Below are 23,452 nucleotides of genomic sequence, written 5' to 3' on the forward strand. Positions count from 1 at the left end.
TGGTCCTAATCATCCTCTATGCGGACCTGCTGGGTAACGCCACAAAGAACCCAAGAAGGGCTCCCACAGGACATACAGAACATCCCACAGCACTGGAGTGCCTAGTTTCCCAGTCTGATAGCCAAGTGGGAGGGGTGTAGTGTCTCTTCAGAGCATCTTCATCCCTGCCAGGCGGGTTACACAGTGGAAAATGTGGACTTTCCTCCCCACAACTGCAAAAGTGAAAATGACCTCATAGTTCCCACATTATAAACCCTTCACACGTGAGTCACCAACCGCAGTCTCAGAAGTTGATTTCTGGACTAAATGTAAGACTTAAGTGTTGCTGGAGGGCTTCTCTCCAGGTTCCCCAAGCCCCGCAGTCCCACAATCCACTTATCAAATAATCACTCAGACACTTATATCACTTATAAACTGTATGGCCGTGGCAGGCTTCTTGTTAACTGTTTTTATATCTTAAATTAACCCATTTCTATACATCTATACCTTGCCACGTGGCTGGTGGCTTACCGGCGTCTTCACATGCTGCTTCTCCTGGCGGTGGCTGCAGTGTCTCTCCCCTCAGCCTTCCGCTTCCCAGAATTCTCCTCTCTCCTTGTCCCACCTACTTCCTGCCTGGTCACTGGCCATCAGTGTTTTATTTATATAGAACAATATCCACAGCACTTAAGCCTATCAGAACTAGAGTTCTATGCTAATTCCTGAGGGGAGGAGAAGACCATGCAGGGGAGTCAGGTCTCACTCAGCCCGGGCAAGAGCTGCTGTCTGCGATGAGATTTCCCTGGATGTGCTGAGCTTGGGCAATGCAATAGCAACTCTCTCCTACCCTAATCTGATGATTGATGTGGCTGTGTCTCCACCCATAGTAGCCAAAACTATTCTGACAAATAGCACTTCCCAGTTATAATACACTTTCAAAACAAGGCCTTCTTCATTGTAGCAACTCTCTGGCAGATGTTCACACAGAAGGAAAACCACAGCAATAGTCCAAAGGGGAAAAAAAAAAAGCGGGACTTGTGAAATTTTAGTTCTTGTCTTTAGTTTTACATGAAATCAAGTTATTTTTAATATTTATTATTATGTCTACAGTGTTCTGCCTGCACGCCAGAAGAGGGCACCTGATCTCATTGTAGATGGTTGTGAGCCATCATGTGTGGTTGCTGGGAATTGAACTCAGGACCTCTGGAAGAGCAGCTAGTGCTCTTAACCTCTGAGCCATTCCTCCAGTCCCTAGATTTATATTTTTTAATTTATTAATGAGATTAAACATCTCTTCATAAGCATGTAAAGTGCATATTATATCTTTTGCCCAGTATTCTAGATTTTTTTTTTTTTTTTTTTTTTTTTTTGATTTTTCGAGACAGGGTTTCTCTGTGTAGCTTTGCGCCTTTCCTGGGACTCACTTGGTAGCCCAGGCTGGCCTCGAACTCACAGAGATCCGCCTGGCTCTGCCTCCTGAGTGCTGGGATTAAAGGCGTGCGCCGCCACCACTGCCCGGCTGCTAGTAGCTTTTTGTATCTTAAATATTTTGCAATTTTATCTGTAAATATTTTCTCAGATTACTATTTACCATGTTTTAAAGGAGGCTTTTCTTAAACACAATTTAGAATTGTTACTACATAGGCTGTCAGTTGATGCATTTTTTTCCCCTTATGTTTGAATGTTTGGAATTTGCTTGGGAGGGCATTCCTCTGGCAGCACATGTTATTCGCATGTTCTAAATATTGACCACCACTATTTTTCTGGTCTTTTTCAGGCTTTACATTATATTGGGAGAAAGATGGTGGCTTTTGATTCATCTAGAGCAGCTCTGCATAAAGGGAGTGTCCTGTACCTCAGCTGCCCAGGGGCAGCCACTGATGGTTGTGGCAGTCAAGGGCTGGTAATATTTAAATTAATTGGATAGAGCAGGTCTAGAATTTTATTTCAGTGTAAGATAAGTTTGGTTTTTTTTTTTCAAACCACCAGTCAGCATCCAAATACATTTATTGCAGAATCTATTCTGGCCCCGGGCTCTTGATTTTTCGCACTGAGTTCTTTGTATCTGAATGAACCTCAGGGCCTTTGCATGTATCTGAATGAACTTCAGGGCCTTTGCATATATCTAAATGAACCTCAGGGCCTTTGCATGTATCTGAATGAACCTTGGGGCCTTCTATTCTATTGGTTTATGTATCTCTGGTCCCAGAAACCTCCATTTCTAAGTAAGCATAGGACAACTGTACGAGATATATGCAGCAGTCTACATTTCAGCACTGTTTAAAATTGGGAATCATATTAAATATTTAGTGAGATGGTATTGATTTAAGCCACTAAGTGAAATGGTACTAGCTATAGATACATATTGAGCTGGAAGTAGTGTCATGGCATGTGATTGGTTGGGGAGCAGACAACTAAGTCGTTACTTATCCAACTTGGAAAATGTGCTCATATCATATATATTCATGAGTATTATCTTTCCATCTAAATTTGGTTTTCAAATTCCAAACCAAATTCAGGTGGTCATAGTGAGTTCAGGTATAGACACAGGTTATCTGAATCTATTTGGTTCTTGAGTTTTACATAATGAGCTGCGTGTGTTTGGTTTGTACAAGAGACAACAGTATTATTGCCCAAACTCTATCCAAATCTATTTTCTGTAATGATAAATGTGAAGGGTACATGTTTGTTTAGGAATATGTGCAGAAGGTAAATTTTAAATAATTCTTACCCCTACTGATGAGCATTCAGGATTTTAAATCTATTTTCTAATGTTTGTGCAGTGAATATGTGTGTAGACTTTGAACTCTGGTTAAGATAGGAACCCATAAGTGAAATTTACAGCGATGCCAGTCTCCCTTTACAAAATGTTTTTATTCCATTGCTGACTTGGGACACGGTCCTGCTAAGCCATGTTCGGAGTGGGTGGGGAGAAGCAAGAACAATTGGGGTAAAGCACAGACGCACTCCACACAGGAGGGCAGTGCTGAGTCTAGATAAGATAGTTCATGACTTCCCTCGGTCCAGGCAAGCAGAGTCAAGGTGGCTTTTCTGGTAGGAACTGCTGATGTACAACTTAAAGACAGGACAACCCACAAGGAGAGCTGTGGCCACTCACCAGGTGTGGGGTCCATCTGGCAGTCTCTGCTGCTCGGTGACGTTTAGGCGGTAACACGTGAACAACGTTAAGTGAAAACTACAGCCTCCAACCTCAGGACTTCACATTCTCCGATATGGATTTGGGTTAGACATTTGAAGAATTTTTAAATTGAGGAATCTGACAGGGAACATGAGCTTCTGCACCACACGAGCACGCCTTCTTGCTGCCAGTTGAGACTCCTTCTCACTGGGGAGACACAAACATGATTAAAGGCATTTTGTTGTTGTTGTTTGAGACAGAGTCTGCCTCTGCAGCCCAGGCTAGCCAGTCACTCATGTCAATCCTCCTTCGTCAGCCTCCCAAGTGCAGAGATTACCCTTAGGTCATATTGTAGCACACACACACACACACACACACACACACCCACACACACCATGATAACATTTCCCAGCACTCGGGAGGCAGAGCCAGGCGGATCTCTGTGAGTTCAAGGCCAGCCTGGTCTACAGAGCGAGATCCAGGACAGGCACCAAAACTACACAGAGAAACCCTGTCTTAAAAACAAAAACAAAAACACTGAGTGTGTCATTGGGCTTCTCACAGCACAGTGGTATAGATACGTGCTTAAGCACAGTAGTGAAGGGGTGGGTTTCTTCTACACACAGCTGTGGAAGCAGTCAGTCTCCCCTGCTCTCCAGGGGCCACCAGCCTGTTAACTCCTGTTATTATGCTAATTGGGTTGTATTTTTGTTTGTTTTTGAAATAGGGTCCACTACGCAGCCCAACATGCACTTTGATTTACTACAAGGTGATTCTGTGCGAATAACCATGCCTCAGAATTGGAAATTTCTTTCTCAAAATGACTCACGTGTTATTTGATCATGTAAAAAAAAAAAATACAGAACAAGTAAACTTATTTCAGAATTTGAAATATATCAAGCCTTGCTAGACTGGGGCATTAAGTCCATGCTTTGTCTTTAAATATGTGGTGTATTAAATTGTGTTCTCTGAAGACAGCGATGCAGAAATTTCAAGCGACTGCATATCTGGATACTCTTTGTAATATCACAGCTCTCAGTAGAAAGTCATGCCTAGTTTGTTTTTCCCCTTTTGAAGTCTAGAAGAGACAGGGTCCTGACATTTGGTAACAGATACCGTGAAAGTCACCTTGGGAGAATCAACTTAATAGGCCAAAACTTAAAATCCTTTCTTCAAAAGGGCCACATACAATTGTCATCCAGTGGCAAGGCAACCAGCCTCTGTTATCTTCTGTTATCATGCTAATATTGCTGTATTTTTGTTTGTTGATTGCCTTGTTTTGGAAAGAAGGTCTGCTATGTATCCCAGAGTGCACTTTGACTCATTACATTTTAAGATCTTCAACTTTCAATCTTCAACTTTCAGCCACCATTCAGGTTTAGGGGAAACCATATAGGGAAGTTGAGCCTCTTGTTTCCATTTCTAATCCTACCTGAGTGTATTTAAACAGACCCTGGAGAAGGGGCAAAGAGTTCAGACCAAAGATCTAGCTGGTTGTAGTCATCAGCCTTTGGTGATGGGGTGGGGGGTGGGGGTTTGGGGAGGGATGGGGGGCTGACAGGCAACCAGCTCCTGTAAACCCAGGCTCTAGGCCCTGCATGGCTGCTGACTGGGCCCTTTCTAAGGCAGACTTCAGTCCCACAGTGGAGTGTGAGGAAAACATCACCTGGAGGCAGCTCTGAGTGCTGGGATGTGTGACCTGGGGGAGAAAGCCCAGCTGGAGAGAATTCAGAGCTTTCCTCAGTGGACAGCCAGCTGCTGAAGCCAGCCCTGAAAACATAGGTCCAACTGGACCTACAGCCTCACGGCTCTGTTCCCCTCTGGTTTAGAAGCACACCCAACACTCTGATAGAAACCTCCTCTCTCTGAAGAAACTCGGAGCAAATCCTGACTAATGAGCTCAAATTCTGTTAGAGCATGGCCCAGCGGGTAGGGAATGACAAGACCCATTAGAATACAGTTTCCGGGCTGCGCTGATGTTACATGCCCATAATCCCTTTGCTCAGGAGGCCGCCACAGCAGGATTGGGACTCCAGGGAAGTGGGGGCTACATAGACGACATTATCTACTAAAACCAGTTTTTAAAAACATACAGCTTTGATTTGCATCTTCAGTTTGGTGTTCACTGAAGCGGTTCAGCTGCTATGGAGGTGTTTGCTTAACCCTCCAGGGGGTTATGGAGGTACAGCAATTATAATCCACCAAGCAGGACAAAGTCAGGCAGAGGTTAAGGAATTTTTCCCCCCAAATCCCACAGCTATTAAGGAGGAAGGTAAGCCAAACGTCAAGTGTTGTATAGTCTAGACTTTTCAGACCCCTACCCTAGCTCCCTGTCACCTCCAGCCACAAAAGTCCTTCTGGCCTGGCTCACGCCACCTAATGTCTGCATTCTCTCCGCCTTGCAATTTCCTTCACTCAGCACCCTCTTCTGACCTACAGGTGAAAGGGGAGGGGGAAGTCATCCCAGGACTTGGCCCAGAGGATTGGGTGTCAGCTTCCAGCACGGGGAGATGAGAGTTTAGTCCTCGGGCTGGCTAAAATTAGCCAAGTGGGGCCGCTGCTGGGATCTGTACACAGCAGTCCTAAGCAGAGTGGGAACTCAAGTGAGGCACGCAGAAGCCTGGTGTCCGGGACCGAAGGAGAGCAAGTGGAAAGGAGGGGTTGACCCTGGCCTAGATGGCTGCAGGTGTTTGCGGTTTGTTGCACTTGGAGAACCCTAGAGTTAGCTCCCTCATAGCCCACTATTCCAAAGTTAGTGTGTGCCCTTGGGGTGCAGTGAGGGGCTGACAGCTCTGTGAAGTGAGGACAGTTCTGCTTTTCTGGGCGCAGCTCAGGCATCCTTCTCTCATGCCCGGTCACCTGCAGCCATCTCACAAGCCTGGGCCGTGAGCTTTTTGAAGATGGCAAGTCTTTCCTCAGACTTGGAGCATGTCTCCCTTCCTGTCCGGAAGGACGGTCCTGAACTCCCTTTACCTGCCCGAAGAACCTCCTCCTGGTCTCCCTCTCCCTGTGAGGATCCCGGCTTACTTTCCTTTTCTCTGGCAGAGCCTGACCCCAGCCCCTTGGTTTCAGGAAACCTTCCCTTTCCAGCTTCATCCCTGGAGACCGGGAAGGAACAGGATGGCGGCAGCGACGACTCGGCAGAACCCGAGATGCTGTGCAGCGTGGAGCACCCCAGCCAGTTCTTCGCTGAAGCTCAGAGGCTGCGGGAGCAGAAGCTGCTGCTGGATGAAGAGGTGTCAGTAGGGGGACAGGTATACGGGGTGCATCGGGTGATCTTGGCTGCAATTAGCAGCCTCTTCCAAGGCAGGCTGCTGGGCGGTGGAGGTCGGCAGCCTCGCTTCAGCCTCGACGTGACCCGGAGGGGCTGGGAGGCTGCGCTGACCTTTGCGTATGAGGGGGTGCTGGGCCCCGCCACGCAGGACGAAGTGCTGGCTGCTGCCGAGGCGCTGGGGGCGCCCAGGGTGAAGAACGCGGCCCAGCTGAGGCCAGAAGGGCTTGGCAAAGCCAGGGAAGATGAAGAGAAGCTCAGCCAGGCAGAGGAGCTGAGGGAGAGCCTGCACAGCATTGAGCGTCTGTATCGAGAGGGCATCGGATGCGACCTGGAGCTGGAAGCAGAGGGCTACCGCCTGCGGGGTGAGGGCCGGTGGGGCAACTGCTAAGAATGCATGTCGCAGGGTTTTGTTTAGTTTGCGGTCCACTCTACCACTGGGTCACACCCCCCAGCCCTGTGTAAGAGTTTCGGATCATTGCTCCGGCAAGAATGTCCTTTTTGGTATTTTTCCAGCGCTACCAAGAGATGCACATGCGCAGTTGAATTGTTTTCCTTGAACCAATAGTTCAGTCGCTTTTTTTTCCCCTGCCCAGTGGCTAGATTTGCAGCCAGCTGGCTGGGGCATATAGTACAGTCCATGGCAGTAGAACAAGCAGAAAGTGAATGACTCAAACTGATTAGCTGGAGGCCCTTGACATCTACTAAGCACACAGCAAACAGAAGTCCCCAATGTGTCCTTTCTCCTAGACGTAATTCTTTCTGAGGAAAGACTCTGGCAACTTCCTCTAGACCAGTGGTTCTTAACCTTCTTAATGCTGCAACCCTTTAACACAGTTCCTTGTGTTGTGGTGATCCCCAACCATGAAATACTTTCATTGCTACTTCATAACCGTAATTTTTTTTACTGCTGCCAGGTGGTGGTGGCCCATGCTTTTGATCCCAGCAATGGAGGGTAGAGGCAGGTGGATTACTGAGTTCAAGGCTAGCCTGGTTTACAGAGTGAGTTCCAGGACAGCCAGGGATACACAGAGAAATCCTGTCTCAAACAAACAAAATTTGCTAGAGTTATTTTGGATGGTCTTAGGCAATCCCTTTGAAAGGGTCATTCGCCGGGCAATGGTGGCGCACACCTTTAATCCCAGCACTCGGGAGGCAGAGCCAGGTGGATCTCTGTGAGTTCTAGCCAGCCTGGTCTACAGAGCGAGATCTAGGACAGGTACCAAAACTACACAGAGAAATTCTGTCTGGAGGGGGGAAGGGTCATTCGACCTCCAAGGGGTTGTGACCCACAGGTTGAGAAACACTGCTCTCTACTGTACAGTGTCTGCTATTCCCTTATACCAAGATACATCTGACCTGGAACATGTAGTCTGTATGTGATGCAACAAAGTTCAAAGTTACAATAGATTTGTTTAGAGGTTACCTAGTTCAAGGTTAATACTTTAGCAATGAACAAATCAAGCCACATTCCAGCACTATTGAGATTGAACAAGAGGACTACCTAGAGTTTGGAGCCAGCCTGGGCTACATCGTGAGCTCTAGGCTGGTGAGGACTGCATTATGAGCACCTATCTCACAAACCAAAATGAAAAAGGAAAGAAAAAACAAATATCATAGGGCCTTGTAACATGGACCTGTAACACACACATAGGCAGCTAAGAAAAGAGAGTTGATGTGAGTTCCAGGCCAGACTGACTCCAAAACATGCCCAGTCACACCGTGAGGTTATCAGTGGAGGTACTCCAGAAGGAAAGCTATCCCTAAAGGCTTTCTGCCTCATGGCATTAGCTGGAGGGTGATGCTTTAAAAGTTCATAATTACAACATTTTCTCAAAAGGTTGGGGTTCCCACATAGTCATAAAACTATGGGGGAACCCATCACTTTAAATCTTACGGTACAGCAATGAGTAGGAGGGAGATTCCTAGTAGCTGTGAGCTGTTCACAGTTGAGTCTCAGATACAGATGCCGGTTAGGGATATGAAAGCTGAGCTGGTTTTAGCTCATTCCCCAGAAGGTCGATTTTCAACATAGAATAGGAAACTGTAACTGATGTTTGTTATATCTGGGAAGCACCAGGCCACTACCTACTGCTTAAAAAGGCAATAGAGGAAACATCACTATCATCCGTTGCCCTTTGAGAGGTTTGTATTCCACACCTGGCTAAAAGAGTATGCAATTCATAAGAATCACAGGGAACACAGAGGCTTGACTAGGACTTCCTGAGACAGTTCCTAGCAGAGTGTTCTTCTTTCTATCGCAAAATACTTCAAGCACAAAGCAAAAATTAACACTCAAACATTCATCACACTGGCTTAACAATTGATATGCTACTTGTCTGTTTCACCTCATTATTTCGGCTTGACATTTTGCTGAGGAATATACATTTTAAAACAAACAAAGGGCTAGAGGGATGACTGCTGGTTAAAAGCTCTTCCTAGTCTTCCCAGCATCCACACTGGGCAGACCATAACTGTCCAGCCTCCATGAGAACCCATACTCCCATGCACCTATTCACACACACATAAACATAATTGAAATAATAAGAATAAAGCCTTAAAAAGGATATTTGAGCTTTCACTTTCTGTTTTATTTTTTGTTTTAATAAAGAGTCTCACCAAGTTTTCCAGGTTGGTCTTGAATGCATTCTTCAGCCCAGGCAGGCTTTGAACTCATGGTCCTCTTGCCTCTATGTAAGTGGGATTACAATGCCTTCAACACAAAGCCCAATTCTATTAAAACAAAACCTTTTCTATACTTACAAAATATTGCATTTAGTTATTCATGTGTGTGTGTGAGCAGCAGGACATTCCTGTACTACAGAGGACAGCTTGCAGGAAGTAGCCCTCTCCTTCCATGTGGGTTCTAAGGTTAGAACTCTGATCACTGGTCTTGATGACAAGTCCCTTTACACACTCAGCCACCTTGCCTGACCCTGTTATTTCTTTTCTTTTCTTTTCTTTCTTTCTTTTTTTTTTAAAAGATTTATTTATTTATTATGTATACAGTGTTCTGCCTGCACACCAGAAGAGGGCACCATATCATACAGATGGTTGTGAGCCACCATGTGGTTGCTGGGAATTGAACTCAGGACCTTTAGAAGAGCAGCCAGTGCTCTTAACCGCTGAGCCATCTCTCCAAACCCCTTTTCTTTCTTTTTTAAAAATTATTAATTTATTTATTTTATTTTATTTTTTGAGACAGGATTTCTCTGTGTAACAGTCCTAGCTGTCCTGGAACCCACTTTGTAGACCAGGCTGGCCTTGAACTCAAAGAGATCCGCCTGTCTCTGGCTCTGCCTCCCAAGTGCTGGGATTAAAGGCGTGCGCCACCCCACCCCCCAACTTCTTTCTTTTCTTAAAGGCTTATTTGTTTTATTTTATGTGTATATGAGTACCTGCATGTATGTCATGTACCACATGTGTGCCTGGTGCCCACAGAGGCCAGCAGAGGGCATCCAGTTCCCTAGAACTGGACTTATAGGTGGTTGTGAGTTGACAGGTGGGTGCTGGAAACCAAACCTGGGTCCTCTGCAAGCGCAGTAAGTATGCCACCATGCCTGGCATGGATGGAAGCCATTTTGGTAGGATGGCTGATGACTGTGTTTCTCACAGCTGTAAATGAAAAGCCCTTATTTTGTTCACCATGCAGTGACACCTTTGTAAGTTGTGCCCTGCTCTATTCAGTTTATTTTGTGTTTCCTGTTAGCAAGTGTTGTCTATACAATTTTCTCAATTGGTTTCATTAAGATAGTTTTTCTAGCGAGGCCTTTAATCCTAGCACTCAGGAGATAGAAGCAGGTGGATCTTTGTGAATTTGGGACCAACCTGGTCTGCAGAGCAAGTTCCAGGACAGCGGGGCCACCTGCTTGAAACCCTGAGAAACCCTGTCTTGAAAACAAAACAAAACAATAACAACAAAAATTTTAATTAACATGGACCTAAAATGCTAAAGTGTCCTCCAGACACTAACATGAGAATACAGGGTGCTTGGAAATTTTAGAATAAAGACTGAATACAGCAGTACATGTCAAGTCTCCATAGTAAGTTCCAGGCCAGCCAAGACTATAAATCATGAGACCCTGTATCCAGAAAGAAACAGAAAAAGAGAAAGGTATTAAGGCAAAGACTCCCCAAGTTACTATTTAGACCTATGGAATCATAATCCAGGGAGGGGCAGAGAGGGGCCTGAAAGCTGCATTTTTGCTTGTTTGTTTATCCATTGCGGCACTGGTGAGGGAATCCAGGCTTTGCACATGCTAGACAGGTGCTCCACCACTGCATCCCGAGAATGAAAGCTGCAAGCATTCCATGCTATTCCAAAGCACATCACGGCTTGGCCTCTGGGTGACTGAATCAGTTACAAGTTAGGCTTACAAGTTAGGATCCTAGTTAGCTGTCTTGCAACAGTCTGGGTTTTCTTTGCTTCCTGTCCACTGCAGTGCACCGAGTAGCCCTGGCGTGCGGCAGTGAGTTCTTCGGGGCCATGCTTCTGAGTGGGATGAGGGAGTCCCAGGGCACAAAGGTGTCTCTGCGTACCATCTCTTCTCAAGACCTGAGATTCCTCGTGTCTTTCGCCTACTCTGGAGTTGTACGAGAAAGATGGCCAGGACTGCTAAGAGTCGCCCAGGCTGCGCTGCAGTACCAAAGCTCCTCCTGCCTGGATTTGTGTCAGAGAGCCTTGGCTCAAAGCCTCTGCCCTGCCCTTTGCCTGGCTTTGTTTCCTATGGTTGAAGCCCCTGGTTTGGAGAAAGTCTGGGGGAAGGCCCATCATTACCTCCTCACTCATCTGCCTGCTGTGGCTCTGTGCCCTACTTTCCCGGCGTTGCCGGCTACCTGCCTGGCGGAGCTCTTGGACAGTGATGAGCTCCACGTTCAAGAGGAGTTCGAGGCTTTCATGGCTGCACGGCGTTGGCTGGCTGCCAACCCCGAGACCCAGGAGTCCGAGGCCAAGGCCCTGCTGCGGTGTGTCCGCTTCGGCCGCATGTCTACCAGAGAGCTGAGAAAGGTGCGGGCAGCTGGGCTCCCCCCTCCTCTGTCCGCCGAGCTGCTGTACCAGCTGATGGTAGAAGCTGAGATCCCAGGTCAAGAGAGGTGCAGGGAGCCTGACCAAGCCCTGGTGGTGATTGGCGGGGATGGGCTTAGACCGAACATGGACCGAAGACAGCCGTCTTGCAAAGTGTGGTGGGCCCGGGCTTTCCACTGTGGCATGGGTCTGGTACGAACTGTGGAATGGTGCCGGCTGCCTGACCTGCCTGCCCCAGGGCGCTTCCGGCATGGAGCCGCGAGCCTCACAGGAAGTGAGCTCTACGTGTGTGGGGGACAGGATTACTACAGCCACTCCAACACTCTGGCTTCAACTCTCAGGTATCATCAGTGTGTAGCAGGAGGCCCCCCGTGTGGGCAAGCAAGAGAAAATGCTAATCCAGCCAGCCGTAGGCTCCCAGGGTTAACCCCCCCTTTTTTTTTGTATCTTGTCCCATTGTGTCCAGGTGGAGCTCCAGTCAAGAAGGCTGGGAGGAAATGGCACCTCTGTGCCAGGCTCGGAGCTTCTTCCCTCTGGTGGTGTTTGACGGACAACTTTATGCCCTGGGTGGACGGGACAATGGTGTTGCCCTGGATTCTGTTGAGACCTATAGCCCTGAACTCAATGTCTGGAGGTAAGCTGGCAAAGGGGCATTAGGGAGAAACTAGATTTGGAACAGGAGAGTGAAGCTGGGCATAGGGGCACACACCTGTAATCCTAGCACGTCAGAGGCTAAGGCGGGGAGCCTAGGCTATATAATAGCAAGATCTACCTCAAAATAAAATACAATGAAATCAAGTCGAGCGTTCCAGGTGCCTGATCTGATACTCTGTTCTCCCTTAGGCCAGCACCAGCTCTTCCGGTACCATGTTTTGCCCACGCGGCTGCAATCCTGGAGGGCCGATTGTATGTAAGCGGCGGCTATAGTGGGACCGGCCAGTTCTTGGACTCACTGATGCTCTATGACCCCAAACTTGAGAAGCCGGAGACACTTTTGAGCCCAATGGGGGTAGCTCGGGCTAGTCACGTGATGGCTGCTCTGGGTGGGAGGTTGTATGTGGCAGGTGGGATAGGAGACACCGGGGACCTCCTGAGCTTTGAGGTCTATGAACCGAAGACTGATAGCTGGACTCACCTGGCACCCTTGCCCTCCTCCCATGTGGGGGCTGCGGGGGCTGTGCTCCAGGGGGAGCTACTAATACTGGGGGGGTATAGCCACCGTACTTACGCCATCTCCCACCTTGTCCATGCCTACTGCCCGGGTCTGGACCGCTGGCTGTGCCTGGGAACTCTGCCAAGACCTCGGGCTGAGATGCCCGCCTGCGTCTTGACATTGCCCAGTGTGCGGCACATAGCCTTGGTCCCTACTCAGCACCAAAACAAACCTGCTGGATGATTGAGGACCAGCAGTGTGTGAGGGAGGGAGGGGTAAGAATACCATCACAAAAGGACGGAAATTATGAGAGGATAAAAAAGTTGTACTTGCTGGCTTACTTTTAAAATTTATTATCGTTAGAAACGTTCTTGTTATTGTAGCTCTGGCTGGCCTTGAACGTGATGTGTAGCCTGGGCTGGCCTCAAAGTCCTTGATTGAGAGGTCCGATGATGATTGACAGGGTCTCTTGTATCTGAGGGTGCCTCACAACTCCCTACATAGTCAAGGATGACCTTGAGCTTTTAATCCTCCTACCTTCTTCATCTGGAAAGAACTGGGTTCACAGGCATGTACTGCCACACCTGGTTTGTGCCAGAGATCAATGCTCAGCAGGTACACTACCAGCTTAGCTACTTCCCTAACCCTAAAAGAAGGCTCTATTCTTTTTTATTTGCTTATTTTGTTTTTAAATTGTTTAATATTTATTTTATATGTATGAGTGTTTTGCTTGCATGTATAATGTGAGCCACATGCTTATCTGGCGCCTGCAGAGGCCAGAAGAGGGCAGCAGATCCTCTGGAACTGGAATTACAGATGGTTGTGAGCAGCCATTTGGGTGCTGGGAACTGAACCCTGGTCCTCTAGAAGAGCAGCAAGCGCTCTTAACCTCTGAGCCATCTCTCCAGCCCCTTATTCTGTGTTTTGAGGCAGTCCTGTTATGTACTGTAGATGAGGATGCTTTACTCTTGTTAGTATTTTACTCCATGCTGGACTTTGCAGCTCATAAACTGCTTTTGTATATATGATCTCTACTAAGGAAAAGGTGGTTCTGGATCTCATGGGAAATGGGCCTGGGGAGAAGGACTGGCAAATATACTCAGGTAAGAGAGGCAACCAGGAAGAACTCCACAAGGATTACTGAGGAATTTTCCATGAAAGAAGTACAGTGAGTTGAGAGCTAAAGATGGAACTCATTGATAGAATGCCTACTTAGCATGGGTAAGGTTCTGGTTCAATACTCTGGCATCAAAAAAAAAAAAAAAAATTAAAACTACAAAACCCAGACTTCATTAGTCAAAGTAATAGGGACCAGGAGAGTTCATTGGGACAATTGGGAAATTGATAGAGAAATATGGAAAGAACTAAACTATCCCCCGTTTCTTGGCACTTACTCATTTTACTGTCCCAACTCAGCATACCTAAATCCTCCCAACACTATTCTTTCAAGGTAGTTTTGTAGACCCATGCTTGGCTCCATGGGCTGCCTGTAGAGTCTTCTGGTTCTCACTGGAAACAGAAATCCCCATGAGGTCTAGACATGGTGGTGCACACTGGGAACCCTGACATTTGAGAGGTGGAAGCGGGAGGACCAAGACTTGAGACTGTCTCAAGAGAACCAGACCCAACTAACAAAGACTGTGAAGGGGAAGCTCCTACCAAGACTTGGACCATGTAGGGACCTGAAGCTGGGGTGAGATGGGAGTATTCATGGGGGGAGGGAGGAGAAAGAGAGGCCAAGGAATGAGTGTCCATGGTGGCAAATGGGAAGTATGAGGCTGAGAAGATAGGGAGAATCCTCTTCAATGTCTTTCCTTCCCTTTGATGAACTCAAGAAGCAGGACTAGAGAAAGGACAATTGTGTGAGGTGCCGTGGGGATCAAGAGGGTGGGAGAGCATTGGTGAGGAAGGTGAAGGCCAAGACGACTTGTGAAAGCATTGTCTTCTTGTCAGCCCCTTCCCCTTATATCATGTTGAACTTATTTCCCTCTAATTTTTTTTTTAGGTTTTTGTTTGTTTTAGACATGGTCACATATAGCCTAGGCTAGTCTTGACCTCATTGTGTAGCTGAGATGACCTTGAACTTCTGATCTTCCTCCTTCCAACACCAGAGTGCTGGGCTTACAGGTGTGCACCACCATGTTGAACTATATGTCTCTGTTTAAGATAGACAAGTCATACAAGTAATAATTTGAAAATGAAAAAGGTTAAGTACAATGTATAAAAGAGAAAGAAGACTGAAGCAGAGAAGGAAGGAGGAAATTGGGGGATGAACATTTTGCTTGTGATGTGTTCATAAAGATGTCTGTGAATAAAGTTTCATACTGATGAAGTCATTCTTGTCTGAATGTCTCTGCTATAAACAGATTTCAAAGTAAAAGTCCCTGTAATCTGGCTTCTGTGTCAGTATTCTCTGAAACTACCCTCCATTCATTGCTACCAATGGAGTGATCCGTGGCCACTCTCATTTCCCCTCATCTTTCTCCAGGATCTGACTGGCTGAAAACAGAATCTCACCCTGAAACTGTCTCTTCTCTTGGCTCCACAGGTAGCACAACCTCCTAGGTGAGCTTCCCCATCCTTCTCTAACCAAAGGCCGAGAGCCTCTCCAAGGGGATGTGGCTTTGTCCCAGGTGACGCTGTCAGCGAGGGTTGAAACCTTGGCTTCAGGTTAGAGCATCGACAATGTCCGACCTAAATTGAAAAACTGAGCTGACCCCACAGTTATTCTGACCTCCACTCATGTGCCATAGCACATGCACCACCCCCCACCAACACATATCATGCACTCACGCAGATAATAATAAATAATTTTTAAAAGTGGAAACTGCACGGAAAGATTATTTAATATAATTGTGGAATGGAGGTATTTTGGAGATGACATGATTCAAACATTTTGTTTTCTTTTTAAGATTTATTGTTTGAAATTTTGAAGCATGTATATATTGTCATCAAATCCAGCCCCCATTCCCCTCCAGCCCCTCCCATCCTGCCCCACTTTACCCTCCCAATTTCATGTGTTTTTGTAATCTAATCACACTTTTTATAATCTAATGATTGCACTCAGTGCCGCCAGTGTGGGGGTGGGTCTCTGGGACCACCAGGGCTAGCAATGATCCGAGAGAGGCGAGAAGGAAATCAGGTTCAGCAAGATTTAACCCATGCTGGTTCAAACTTCTAGAGTCTGACCCCGAGTAGTTTATTGTAAGCGTATTTAAATAAGCACAGTACAATTTGGAAAACACTTACTTGGTGTAATATAATCCCTTGCGCACAAGGAGGCATAATTATATTGAAACGCAACTCAAAGTACATGTCATTTCTTCCAAGAAGATGATTTCTAGAGATAGACCCTGTATTAGCTTAGGGAGGGATCTAGCCTTGTGTCAGTCATATGATAGCATAGAGGTCATTTGGCTATTAGCCACCTCTGGTCCTGGTTGTTGGAGCCTGGGGGATCCTCTGACCATACACATAATGCAAAGGTCACCTAGACTATTATGTATTTCAGATCCTGGTTGTGGGAGGTTGGTATGGCCTGGCAGTTCAGATAATACAGAGCACTGGGCTATTAATCACGTCCATTTCCAGCCTTATGGGTAGAAAATCAAGTTATATGTCTTTTTCTTTAAAAAAGACAACCCTGAAAACATTCCTGGTTTCCCCAGTGATCTGAGAGTGCAAGGACCTTTATGCTCCCAACATTGCCAGCATGGGCATAGGTTTTCTGGACAGGACAGGGCTGCTGCACATACAAACTCACATGGACTGTCAAACACACTGACCTACACACAGTCAAGCCAGATGGTAACTCTGGTATAGATAAGGGAGGGCCTCATAAAGTAACACCCCTGGCTGGGTGGCCATTGGCAGTTGATGGCTACTAGGGATGGGAGAAAAAAAACCTTTTTCTTACTACATTATATTTATTTATCTATCTATGTGTGTGTGTGTGTGTGTGTGTGTGTGTGTGTGTACATGTGCAATCACCTCAGCACTTGTGTGAAAGTCAGAGGACAACTTACAGAACCAGTTCTTTCGTTCTACTATGTGGGTCCCAGGGATCACTCTCAGATTGTTGGGCTTGGTGACAAGTACTGTTATCCACTGAGCCATCTTGCTGGCTCAATTTTGTTTGTTTGGTTTGGTTTTTCGAGACAGGGTTTCTCTGTGTAGCTTTTGGAGCCTGTCCTGGAACTCACTCTGTAGACCAGGCTGGACTCAAACTCACAGAGATCTGCCTGCCTCTGCCTCCTGAGTGCTGGGATTGTAGGTGTGCACCACTACTGCTCGGCTCCAACTTTTTTTAAAATTAAATTTTATTTACTATTTATTTATTGTATTTATTATTTAAATTTTATTTATTATTACTATGGTGCATATTCTGGTTTGCTTCTGTCATTGTGATAAAACACGGACCAAAAACACCTTGGAAAGGAAAGGGTTTCTTTCATTTTACTCGTTAGAGCCCATTAATGGAGGGCAGGAGCTGGAGGCAGGTACCTGGAGGCAGGAACCGAAGCAATGACCCTGCAGGAATGCTGCTTACTGGCTTGCTCTCCATGGCTTGCTCAGTCAGCTTGCTGTCTTGCACAGCCTGGATCACCTGCCCAGGGGAGGCACTGCCCATAGTAGCAGGGCCCACTGGTATCAGCCATTAATCAAGAAAATGCCCCACAGCATGTCTATAAGTCAATGTAATAGAGGCAAATCCTCAATTGAGGTTCCCTCTTCCCAGGTAACTCTGGTTGAACATGGGTCATCAAGCTTTCACAGTAAGTACTTTCCCACACTGAGCTGTCTTGCAGGCCTGCAATCCATTCTTTAAATGGGGAAGAAAATAAAGGCAGGTGCCATATCTGTGGAGTTTAGAAAGTGAAGAGGAGGGGTTTTTTGAGTGTAGCTTCTAAGTGATATAATGACATGAGGACTGAAAGCCTGGCTGGTAGGACCATCCCAGTCACAGGTTTGAAGACAGGACCGTCCTGATTACTCTCTCATGAGTATAGACTATCTTCTAAATCCTAGCAAACCTTTGGGATCAAGGAGTTGTAGACAACAATTATGAATTTTTACAGCTCCTGATAACTACTGAAAACTTAATGTGTTTGTATATATGCATACACACACATGTGGGTTCACCTCTGAATGACGTTCATGTATTGTTACCATAGCTGACTCAGGATATAGTGACCTGTGTCCCCTTGTAGAATAGTGAAACAGATAAAGCCTCGAAAACCTACTGAACTAGAATCACAAACGTGGGTCCAAGTCCCAGTTCAGTTGCTGTTTTGGTATCCATGACTCAGTCATTCAGTCAGTTTCTATGCCAATGTCCTAATCCATAATATTGGCTTATACTATAATTGCCTATACTATAAACACCACAGTATTACCACTGTTCCGAATATGGGGGCATATTTGGCAAAAATGGCCTCCAGAGGACCCAAATCAAGTTCCCAGGTGTCTTAATTAGGGTTTCTATTGCTGTGAAGAGATACCATGACCACAATGACTCTTATAAAGAAAACATTTCATCAGGGTGGCTCGCTTACAGTTTCAGAGGTTCAGTCCATTATCATCATGGTGGGGAGCATGGCAGTGTGCAGGCAGACATGGTGCTGGCTACATCTTGATCAGAAGGCAACAGGAAAGTGCACTGTGACACGGGGCAGTATCTTGAGCATAGGAAACCTCAAAGCCCACCCCCACAGTGACACACTTCCTCCAACAAACACACACTCCAACAAGGCCACGCCTCCTCACAGTGCCACTCCCTTTGGGGGCCAGTTCAGCATACCACCACAGCACGCCACACTGAAGAAGATGATTGCCCTGGTATGCTTCCCCAACTCCTACGCCCGCCGTTGCTCCACTTTCACGTTTGTGCTCAAGCCACACCCAGTGTCTCAGACCACTTCCTGTTGCCTGCAGGATGTAGAGCTCTCAGCTCCTCTCCAGCACCGTGTCTGCTTGCATGCCGCCATTGTTGGAGTGCCTGCCATGATGATAATGGACTAAACCTCTGAAACTGTAAGCCACCACCCACCTCAATTAAATATTTTCCTTGTAAGAGTTGCTGTGGTCACTGGATGGTGGTGGCGCATGCCTATAATCCCAGCACTCGGGAGGCAGAGGCAGGTGGATCTCTGTGAGTTTGAGGCCAGTCTCGTCTACAGACTGAGTTCCAGGACAGGCACCAAAGCTACACAGAGAAACCCTGTCTCAAAAAACCAAAAAATAAAAAATAAAAATAAAAAATAAATAAAACCATAATAAAGAAAGAAAGAAAGAAAGAAAGAAAGAAAGAAAGAAAGAAAGAAAGAAAGAAAGAAAGAAAGAAAGAAAGAGTTGCTCTGGTCATGGTGTCTCTTCACGACAATAGAATCCCTAACTAAGACATATGGGATGACATACCTCCTTTGTGAATCGGGCCCACCTCATGAATAAAATGATGCTCCCCAAACAGCTGATTAACTAAAACATGTATTGTCCTCTTTGAAACAGAGATGCAACAGCCTGTCCCAGAGACACAACCTTATACAGACCCTCCAGCCTTACATAACTCATCCTTGGTTTTATGTCTCAGTATCCATTGCAGGGCCACACAAACACTCCTCCACGTAGGTCACCTCATACAGGTGATAGGAATGCAGTCAGCCTGTGGCAGCTGTTGTATGGCTTTTGCTGTGAGTGAGAAGACATACAATTGAGGCCCAGCTACCTGCCTAGAAAGAATGTGCCCACACAAGAGAGGAATTATGGCGAGAAAGACACATTTCTCCTCTCTTCACATTAGTCTCCGATTTGTCGGGAAAGTGGGAAAGGGGTTATGAGATGGAGTGTTGACTTGCTGTTTCTTATGTCTAGTGGACCACAGGGGAAGGAGGTGTGCTAAAGAGCCTTTCCTAGGGTCCAAAATCTCGGCACCCATGGGAAGAATTGGATGGTGAGTTTATTAGTTACTTTTCTGATAAAACACCGTAACCAACAAAGAGAGAACCCATTTGGATTTGCAGTTGGTTTGCAGTTCCAGAGAGGTAAGAGTCCACCAGAGTGGGGAGGCATGGCAGCCCAGAGGCATGGCTGCTGGAGCAGTCAGCTGAGACATTATATTCTCAACCGCAAGCGCGAAACAGAGAGAGAAAACTGGAAGTAGGTGAGGCTATGAAATCTCAACAGGCTACACCCTCCTGAACTTCCTTAAACAGTTCCAACGGGGGATGAAGTTTAGATACCTGTGAGCCTGTGGGGGCTATTTCTCATTTAAGTCACCACAGTGAGAACAAAAAGAACTTTGTAGAAGTAACAGAGGATATCTCCTAGTTCTGACCTTGAATAGAAAGAAAAGGAGAGAAAAGAAAAAAGAAAAGAACAAAAAAAACAAGCCCATGGTTCAGAATACAGAGGCTTTAATAATGGCCCACTACAAGAAACCATGATCATTAGTGAGCACGCCAAATCTGAATTGCTTGAATTGGAATGTATTTGTTTGTTTGTCTATTGAGGGTGAGAGGCTCTTAAGGCTGTGAGACCCGGTGCCAGATTGGACCAGTTTGAAGGCTGTGGAAGCGGAAAGATTGAGCAAAACAACTACCCATCCCTTTTTAGGATAGAGCTTAACCTGAAGCGCGGATGGGCTTAATAGAGCTGAGTTCCTAGGATAATGTAAAAGGAACTTGAGCTGGAGATGGCGGCACACAGGTGGAGATCAGATGACAGGCTGCAGCAGTCAGCTCTTTCCTTCTACCCCGTGGAAGGGAGGTCAGGAGAGCGTGGGCCAATCAGGAAAGCAGGGAGGGACCCCACCAAAAGGGACTGCCTGCTGCTTCTGAGTTGCTCCCCGCCATGATGCCAACTGTAACAAACTGCTAAAAGCTGGAGGAAAAGAGCTTACCCGAGGGAAGATACTGTCAGTGGGACAAATCGGAGAGAAGGAGAGGAAGTCAGGAAGGGGACGGGCCAGGAGCCTTAAATCCCACCCAGAGTCCCTGGGCGACCTCTCAACTTTGAAGCCTTTCCCATCTCTTTGATGGGAGCTGTTTGTCTGTTCCTTTATGTTATTTTTATTTTTATTTTTTGAGACTATACTATAATTACATAATTTTCCTCTTCCTTTTCGTCCCTCTAAACCCTATCATACATCCCTCTTTCAAATTCATGGCCTCATTTAAAAAATGTAGTTGTTATTACACACATATGTGTATGCATACATAGATATATTCCTAAACGCATAACGACCTGCTTAGTCTATATAATATTAGTTATATGTATGTTTTCAACGCTGATCATTTGGTATGGGATAACCATTTGGTGTGCTCTTCCCCGGGGAAGACTATTTCTCCCAATCTCAGCACTCCTTAGTTGACTGTAGTTCTTTATGTGGGAGCGAAGCCTCCTTGGCTTTCCTCATCCATGTTAACATGTCTATTAGTATCCTCCTTGTTCAGGTCATGCTTGGGCAGCCACATTGGTGAGACTTCATGGGGGTAGCTTCTGACATTTCTAGAGATGCAATCTCATAGTAAACTCCTTGATCCCCTGGTTCTTACAATCTTTCCACCCTCTCTTCCACAATGATCCCTGAGCCTTGGTTGTAGGAGATGTTTTGTAGATGTATCTACTGGGATTGGGCTCCATAAGTGCATTTTGATTGGTTGTAGTCTTCTGTAAAGGTCTATGTCTGTTGCCAGGAGAAGTTGCCTTGTTGAGGGGCGAGGACTACACTTATCTATGGGTGTAAAGGCAAATATTTAGAATGTAGTTATGGACTGTGCTGGATAGTTTTATGGCAACTTGACACAAGCTAAAGTCATCTGAGAGGAGGGAACCTCAATTAAGAAATTACCTTCATAATATGGGGCCGTAGATGAGCCTGTAGGGTATTTTCTTAATTAGTAATTGATGGGAGAGGGCACAACCCATTGAGGGTGAGGCCATCCCTGGGCTGATGGTCCTGAGTTCTATAAGAAAGCAGGTTGAGCAAGCCATGAGAAGCAAGCCAATAAGCAAGCAGCACCCTTCTATGGCCTCGGCATTAACTCTTGCCCTGCTTGAGTTCCTGTCCTGATTTCTTTGACATTAAAATGTGATGTGGAAGGATAAGCCAAACAAATCCTTTCCTCCTCACCTTACTTTTGGTCATGGTGTTTCATCACAGCAGTGGAAGCCCTAACGAAGACAGGGATCATGATGGTTTAGTAAAGAGGTGTCTGTCTGTTCTAATAACGTTTGTCTTTCTTCTCTCTGTGTCTGCTGCTCTACATCTGCCATCTGTCACTTGCATTTCCTTGGTGTCTGCTGCTGGTGTTCCTTTCACAGTTCTGTCTACTGTCTTTCCCAGAGGTCCAATCCTTTGTCATCCCACAGAACAAACCCCGCTGATTCCCTAACCAGGTGCCCATTGCCCCCCATCTCCCCTGCAACAATGTGGCTTCCAGGGATCAAAACCAAGGTTGTCGTTCTTGACAACACATGACTTTACCCTCTGAGCCAATTCATATTTTAATATATGCAAAGAACTTAACTTTTTACTAGCAAGAACTAGTACAAATTAATGGAATGTAGCAAAACCTATGTTTCTAAAAACCTATGGAACATCAATAGTTCATGTGGTAGAAATAGAGAAATCCTCATAAATATCAGGGAATGGTGCAGACAGCTCACAGTTGGAACAATGAAATCTTGTAAACCCATGCCTTCTGAATAGTTTCACTATTAAAACTGGATAAAGTATAGCTTTCACATAGTCCATTATCTGAAGAACAAGATTGCTTCCCGAGAGCTTATAATTTAATTACTATTTCTTCCAGATAAAGACTTTAAGATTATATGTGAGCCTAATTTTTTTGTAAATAAAAGTAACAGAACCATGTGCAGATGTCTTTTTAAAAAAAAGTAAAGTTGATGGTGGTTTTACAGAAGAAATATACACTATAAATCTAAAGACAGTTGTTGGATATGAGGGGGAAATATTCAGGCAAAACCAATGGTGTTTTCACTCCTGATTTTCTTACTCCCTTTCTCAATTCTTATCTGAGGTTGTCCTTCCCAGTTCAAAGTCTGTCTTCTCCAGGAAGTTGCTGGAAATTCCCTAGACCCAACACACTATATATCCCCATAGTTTATGCCTTGTAGCACTGCCCTTTGCACTTGGCAGAGCTTTGTTGAGTCAAAGAGGAGGAGGACAATGAGTGGGAAAGAAAACTGACTACTATAGCAAGCAACTTTAATAGATGGAAGGGTCTTTTCAAAAGGGCTTCCTGGGCTGGCCAGATGGCTCTGCTGGTAAAAGCATAAAGTCTGACAACAGAGTTTGATGCCCGGAGCCTACCTGGTATAAGGAGAAAGGCAATTCCTGCCCGTTATCTAACCTCCACATGTGTGTTATGAGCATGCATGCACGTGTGCATACACACAAACTAACTAGATAAAAATGTAAGAAGAATGTTTAAAAGGCTTCCAAAGATTGACGGGAAGGAATACCGCCAGCTCAGCGGTAAGTCGGTGTAGATATTGTACTGATCCAACGGCCACTGAAGTTCAAATGTCACTCAGCAACAATTAGGGGTGTGGGTAACAGAGAGAGGAAACGTGATGGGGAGGAAGAGATATTAAGGGAAGGGTGGAGAGAGAAAAGGGGAAGATGCTGGAGTACAAATGACAAGACAGTAAAAGGGGCAGTTATTGGGGAGAAGGGGTGGAGAAGAGGGAGACAGGGAGTTCGGGTCAGGTGGTAGGGGAGAGATAAAGAAAAATAAAGTGTAATGACGCGTGTATGAAAATGCTACAATTATAAGGGGAAGCGTAGGGGCGAATATAATCGAAATACATTCTACATGAAATTCTCTAAGAATTAATAACAATATTTATAAAAGAAAATGT

General features: G+C 45.8%; 1 protein-coding gene and 1 long non-coding RNA gene across 5 annotated transcripts; one reads left to right on the plus strand and one right to left on the minus strand.

Annotated features, from left to right (window-relative positions):
- Window positions 1-2,834: 2,834 nt before the first annotated feature.
- LOC114696014 lies at window positions 2,835-6,178 on the minus strand. Its single transcript, XR_003734944.1, has 2 exons — window positions 6,092-6,178; window positions 2,835-3,325 (listed from the first exon to the last, which is right to left on the minus strand). It is a non-coding gene; the product is annotated as an uncharacterized LOC114696014 (long non-coding RNA).
- On the plus strand, window positions 4,648-13,407 carry Klhl33 (kelch like family member 33). 4 transcript variants are annotated; one of them, XM_037208575.1, is made up of 5 exons: window positions 4,648-6,127; window positions 6,209-6,754; window positions 10,832-11,756; window positions 11,882-12,049; window positions 12,259-13,407. In XM_037208575.1, exons 1-5 carry the CDS (start codon window positions 6,019-6,021, stop codon window positions 12,809-12,811), a joined length of 2,301 nt encoding a protein of 766 aa, XP_037064470.1. In that variant the 5' UTR covers window positions 4,648-6,018; the 3' UTR covers window positions 12,812-13,407. The 4 variants fall into 4 exon arrangements, with proteins under 4 accessions (XP_037064470.1, XP_028729372.1, XP_028729373.1 ...); XM_028873539.2 differs by having other exon boundaries at window positions 4,648-5,804; window positions 6,191-6,754; XM_028873540.2 differs by having other exon boundaries at window positions 4,648-5,804.
- Window positions 13,408-23,452: the final 10,045 nt, after the last annotated feature.

Source organism: Peromyscus leucopus, chromosome 9 (assembly GCF_004664715.2).
Source record: "Peromyscus leucopus breed LL Stock chromosome 9, UCI_PerLeu_2.1, whole genome shotgun sequence".
Taxonomy (NCBI): Eukaryota; Metazoa; Chordata; class Mammalia; order Rodentia; family Cricetidae; genus Peromyscus; species Peromyscus leucopus.